Source organism: Austrofundulus limnaeus, unplaced genomic scaffold (genome assembly GCF_001266775.1).
Source record: "Austrofundulus limnaeus strain Quisiro unplaced genomic scaffold, Austrofundulus_limnaeus-1.0 Scaffold323, whole genome shotgun sequence".
Lineage (NCBI taxonomy): Eukaryota > Metazoa > Chordata > Actinopteri > Cyprinodontiformes > Rivulidae > Austrofundulus > Austrofundulus limnaeus.
In genome coordinates, this window is record NW_013952725.1 from 18,105 (window position 1) to 24,699 (window position 6,595).

Sequence of the window (6,595 nt, forward strand, 5' to 3'; positions counted from 1 at the left end):
ATTCATAAATTCTAAATTCATAAGTTGTCTAAAACGTCATAGTGTGACAGGGCCTTTAGGCGCAGCGTAAAGAGAAAAACTGTTCAACAACAACCTATAGCTCCTCCTGAAAGTGAAATTTAGGCAAAAACTAAAAAGAGTAACCCTTTGTAAAAACTTTTAAAGCKATTTAGTTGCAGTGCTTGCCCACTTTGTCTGTTTGACATGTGGTGAATTTTAACTTTTTGAGATTTGCGACAGGAAGTTCTCCTAAGTGCAGAAAGAGGTGGTCCAGATATTAATTAGGGCACAGGTCAAGCACCAGWTTTCTTATCATAGAACTCCTTGGCATTTATTGTCAACCGTTTGTGTTCATGAAGATAAATGCAAAGATTTGACATTGTACTATCCCTGTTTAAACAGTTGGTAACGTGTAAGGTTTTTTTTTTTTTTTATCATAATGACATAAATTCTCCACCTAATCTACCACAGCAGGAAGAAATACACAGTTTAATAATACTATATGACAGTTTACAGAAGAAATGGACCATAAAGTGGCAACACATCCAAAGGCAGTATATTGCTGTTATTTTTCAGAACAGATCTTAGCAGTGTTTCATAACCCATCATAGCCATTTTTACTGCTTGTATGTGAAACCTCAGAGGCCACAGGCTTCCTGACAAATCCCCAACAAGAGGAAGCTCGCTATCTCCCTCGCACGTAAATTACAGTGTTTTTTTTTTAAAGTTGGTTGCTTAGGAGGTCCCTGTGGGATTCCTGCAACAATGGCCCCTGTCACAACCCCCCTCCGACTCCCCCAACACCTCCTCTCCCTGCTCCCTTCCCTTCTTGTCCTCACCTCGCCTCCCACCTTTCTCCTGCTCTGATGAGCACTCTGGGATCTCAGCGGCAGTGACACGGGCTTTTATGTGCGAGGGAGCTGACGAATGAGTGTCACAGCCCTCCAGGGAGCACGGCCGGACTGGCAGCGAAATAATGCAGGAAGACGCGCGAGAGACACACTTTTTGCAGACACACACACACACACACACACACTCAGTGAGCCCACTTCTATAACATACACCAGCACCTGCTGCCAAAGCAATCTCGAGCTGCTTTGATTGTGTTTAAATGTGCCATCAACGGGAACGTTTTATGGATGCGCTTTCATTTTTTAAAGTACTTTCACTGCTCGGTGGCTACGGGTCGTATCGTTGCGTTACTTCTAGGATGAAACGCAGCCAGGTTGTTTTTTTGATTTCATTCATATGTTAGTGTATTTCATCATATAAGAAATATAAGATCAAACGTGTGGGGCTCCATCTGTTTCTGCAAAGAAAAGCATCCTTTGTTGCTAAGAAAAGCCTCCTATTAAAGGCACTGTGTGGAGGTAACAGCCAATTGCTCATTAAACAGCCATTAAAGGTCTGTGACTCACAAATCCCTACGCTCAGGGTGCTCCCTTCAGTCATTCACTGCAGTTAAAACAAATATAGAATCTGCCATCTTTCATTATCATCAGCTTTTATGCCTGTTTAAACCAGAGCGTTTCATCCTGCGTCTGATTCCGTTACCATTATTTGCTTTAGGGGAGTGCAAGTACAACTTCCAGGCTTGGGGCGAGTGTGACCTGGCGACGGGCAAGAAGAACAGGACGGGGATTCTGAAACGAGCGCTCATGGATGCGACCTGCGCCACCACCGTCACGGCAACTAAGCCATGCGGGAAAATKCCCAAGACCAAGCTGCAAGGTAAGCCGAGAAAAATCACCGGAACCGTCATCGGACTCGTTGAGCCTGTTGGCGACAATGAGAATTCCCATGAGTCATGTTGACGAGTCACGTCTACTGTTGGATGTTGGTTGAATGTTATGCATTATGTTCCTTTAACAAGTGAAAAAAAAAGATCAAGTGACTGATTTGGACATTATGAATCTTAGCTGAGAGGTTTTGCCCAATCAACTTTGCAACACTTGGTTGAATCCGAGCAATTTAACACAATCACCACCTCACTGTTTAAACTACTATTAGAAGCAGTATGAAAATCTTATGGCGCCACTAATTTCTTCRGTTTCCGAGGAGCAGGGTTCTACCTTAAAATCTTTTTCAATGGGTATGATCAATTACTCAGTGGGAGTTCAGAATTCAGTAAAAAGTTCACAGAAATACCTCCAGAAATCGTGAAAAATGACAGATACAATTTTTAAAGGACTTCCAGAATACTTGCAACCTGTACAGGGTGTAACCCGCTCCTCGCACTGTGACTGCTGGATTTGGGCACCAGTGACCCCCGCGACCCTGAAATGAATAAGCATGTACAGATAATGGATGGACGGATGGATTTCCAGAATGACTCTTGAGAAGCAAAATCTAAATAAGTGATCTATCTTATGACTTTTTCCAAGTTTTGTAAATAACCAAAACAAATTTTAAAGAGCATTTTGTTCAAACAGGAGACATTCTTTACCGTTTTTCCATTTTCAATGGTGCCACATTTGTAAGGGACATGCATTAGTTGGTCGAGCAACAGAGCTGAGTATTTGGGTTGTGCACATGAAAAATTTGCCAAATCTTCTCTGTCAAACGGCTTATTCTGCTGTTGCTATTGACACTTTTCTTGAGCTTCTGGTACCTCCAGATGCTGCCAGTCAGGTGCAGATATACGATTTATGGTGACACTTTCTTTTACGGTACGCTTATTGTCATGTAATTACAAGGTAATAAAAATGGTAATTAAATGTAATTACTACTTTATTACCATGTAATTACGTGGTAATTAGGGTACAAAAGAAAAACTACTGTTAGTAAAACTAACTTTATTGGGCAACTACAATCAAATTACTATTCAGTAGTAACGGCTGTGGTGTAGTGGTAGAGCAGCCGGCTTTGGGACCCGCAAGTCACAGGTTTGACTCCCCACCATGCCCACATGCCGTTTGTGTCCTTGGGCAAGACACTTCACCCCTAATGCCTCTGATGTGTGTCCCATCAGTGTATGAATGTGATTGGCACTGATTAGTCTCCATAGATGATTGTACATGTTAGCTTTGTAGAGACCTGATAGAGTGCTGAGTGAATGGGTAAATGAGGACACAGATTGTAGTGTAAAGTGCTTTAAGTGTCCTGGACGGATAGAAAAGTGCTATATAAGTACAGTCCATTTACCATTTACCATTTAACGCAACACTATATTTATAATGAAAAGAATGCAACTAAATTTTGGGGTTAGTGGTTAATTGCAATAAAACATAACTTTAAAACTGTCCAAATTACCTACTACTTACTTAGGTGTTACATAGTGAATTGTAATACATTACCAGGTAAGGGCTACATTATTGCAGACAATTAATTACATAGTAAAATTGCACCCTAATTACAACATAATTACATGGTAATAAGGTATTAATTACATTTACATACATTTTTTATTACCTTGTAATTACATGGTAATAAGGGTACCGTAAAAGAAAGCGTTACCCGATTAATTGCCAAGAAGCATTGTTCCAACAAAGAAATAATCTAACAAACATCAATTTCAGTTTAGTTATTCTGATATGGAATTATTTTATTTTCATTTTTTAAGTTTTATCTTATAGAACCAATCAAGGAAACAGCTTTTTAAGCAATAGCCTGATTACATTTGAGTCTGTAAAAATGCCTTTTTGCATTAGGGACCTACTGTATTTTATTTATTTACTTTGTCTCTAATTATCAAGATTAATGTAAGTGGGCATTGTTGAGAAAATATGAATGTAGTCAATATATTGATCCATTGGGTGGAGATGATCATCTCTACTCCTAATTGGGCTTTTCTGAAAGCAGACAAGAGACCCAAACATGACTCTGGGTGAAAAGAAAGACCACAAACCCAGACCAGTGGTCATTCTGTATATTGTGGGAGTTTCAGAGAAACTAAAACATTTATTTTCTAAACATGACATCCCAGTGGTTTTCAAACCCCAAAACACATTATGGCAAAAACTGGTTCACCCCAAAGATTCAGTCCCCCGGCACAGACAGAGTAATATTGTGTATGCTGTTACAGTAAGTGTCAGGACGACTGTGATCAGTTATACATTGGGGAAACAAAGCAGCCACTGTTCAAAAGGATGGTCTAACCCTAAGAGCTACATCATCAGGCCAGAATTCTGCAGTTTACACTCATCTACAGGCCAAAGGTCACTCTTTCAGAGATGAAGATGTTCTCATCCTTGATGGAGAGAAACACTGGTTTGAGAGAGGAGTAAGGAAGCCATCTTTGTGAAGAAAAGCTGTCCATCATTAAACGGGGGTAGAGGCCTCCGTGTCCAGTTGCCCCCGTCTTACAATGTTGTTATTGTGAGTGTGACTCAGCTTTCAATGAACAGTAAGCAACCATCAAGGCTTTAACTATCGRTTGTTAGGCTGATGGTCCTGTTTTGCATGTGAACAACCAGTTTTGATTGTCACCTTGGAGAAAAAAAATTCAATAAAAAAGAACCCGTCCAGACAACCTGACTCAACTTTCTTAGATATCTGCTTTTGTTTCCTCACGTTTCAACTACTGTAAATTTAAAGTTGCCTTTTAAAAACCAGCTCTCGATCATCTTCAGCTTGTACAAAACAAGACGTCAATGCTCTGAACCAAAACAAACGGAATACACGTGACGGCGTTTTAATCGTCTCTTCATTAATTAYGAGTTTCCTTCAGATGTAATTTTGAGGTGCGTGCGTTAACTTTTCAATCATTTATCTTCCCTCGCTCATAAAAGCCCTAATCAAACGAAAATCAGCCTTCAATTGAATCCCCAGTAAAACAGCAAYAAGTAAGCAGCGAGATTGTTGGAGTAATGAGGCTTTTATTGGATTCTGCAATCACCCTATAAACATCAAAATGAAATCTCTTACACATTAAAATAATTAAATGGCTSTCTCACTGTTTAACGCTACCAGTAAAAACAGTTCATTTTATCCACATATTTTTTGCATCAAAAAACGTCATGAATCTTATTACAAACCAAACACCATTGTGAAATGGAACATATTTATTGTAACATGCAAAATTCACCTTTCAGCTTTTTAGTTTTGTATTTTAAAACAGACTTACCAAAATGCACCATCCTCAGTAGATAAATGTATTGCACTGTTTTTTGTCTTGAAGCTTTAGCTGCGGTTTCATTGGTTTGGATCAAAAGCAAGACTCAGGCAGAGACAAACTGACAATTTACAAGAAGAAAGACTCCAGGCCCTTTTTTTTTACACTGTCAGCTCATTGTAAACAGCCACATAGAATGTTAGATCAGTACGTTTGCTGTATTTATTATAGCTGAAGGGATGTTTACCACTTGAATGTCTCTGTTTCTCCTGCTACACTGCTGACAAGCTTGTAAATTTTGTTCTGTTTTGAGTGTTTTTAAGGGAATCAAAGGGGGGTAAAAACAAGGTGCAGCTACATTTTGTTCTAACAAGAATGATTTAGCATCTTTCTAAGTATCAAGGTGAAAATAAACTTTTATCAACTTTCTTATGATTGCTGTGTGAGTTCAGTYGACTCTCATCTTGTCTCCTGGTACACCGCTCACTGATTGCATCTTTGCTGATTCCAACAAATGCCTGCAAATGATTTAATCTCAGGCGGTGTCGTCTGCGATTTGCATTCATATTCAATTCACCATCAGTCCGCAGGAAATCCTCCTACTTAAGTGTGAATTTTAGCAGTGAATGACAGGATTAAAGCCAGGCTGAGAAAGTTAACTAACTATTCAGCTGTAATTACAGGCTTTTAGCCTTTCTGAGTTGTGTCAAAGTCACTGAACTCTGGGAGACCGTTGCCTTCTGGCATTCTCTGGCAAATGGAGAGGTATCAGAAATTTTGAGTGGCAACAAGAATTGACCTAATGGGGAAAAACGGAATCATTCAAGCCCACATGGAATACATTACTGTCTGCTGACAAACTAAAACCGGTCATAAGAAGGGCTCGATTCCCCACATCAATTCCTCTTGTTAATTTTGCAAACAGGGATGCAAACGACCCAGCATGAATGTCCCATTGTCTAAACAAAATGATTATGAGTCTGGAACGGTTGCCAGTGACCACAAACTGCTGCCTTATCACGCTCAGCAGATGACATGTGTACTCGCAGGGTTTGCACAAAGAGTTTGCCTAAACTTACTGTCATTTCCTCAAATGACCGCAGCCGGCATTGACCCATAATTTCAAAGAWAAGTCAATGTAAGCACTTCTAAGGCAATCTGTGAAACTCTAAACTATCTCATGTTTTTCTAATCTGTCATTGTCTCAAGCTTCACGATAAATAGATCAGTAATAATCTTTGACAAGTCTGCAATGCAGCTATTTTTCGTAAAGTACTGTATATATGGGTGATTCCACTTCACTTCAAGCTCGGCTCGTCTACCAGACATSTGGGAGCTTCAGGGTTCTGCTCCTAAGACTGCATTCTTCTACCGAGAATAAATTATTTATTCTCAATGATACCAAATAAACCTTCACCTGACTGGTTTAAATCACTGGACTCCTTCATTTCTAAATTCCTGTGGAAAAACAAAACTCCTCGTATTAGCCTAAAATCATTAAAGAAAACTGAAGTTTCAGGAGGGCTAGAGCTTCCAAACTTT

General features: G+C 39.6%; 1 protein-coding gene across 2 annotated transcripts in view; it reads left to right on the top strand.

The window, feature by feature from the left end:
• The window catches only part of ptn (pleiotrophin), a 26,150-nt gene that overhangs the window by 17,283 nt on the left and 2,272 nt on the right, over positions 1–6,595 (top strand). For both annotated transcript variants that reach the window (XM_014022308.1, XM_014022309.1), the window contains exon 4: positions 1,570–1,731. In XM_014022308.1, coding sequence (XP_013877762.1) covers positions 1,570–1,731 — 162 coding nt within the window. The remainder of the gene's footprint in view (positions 1–1,569; positions 1,732–6,595) is intronic.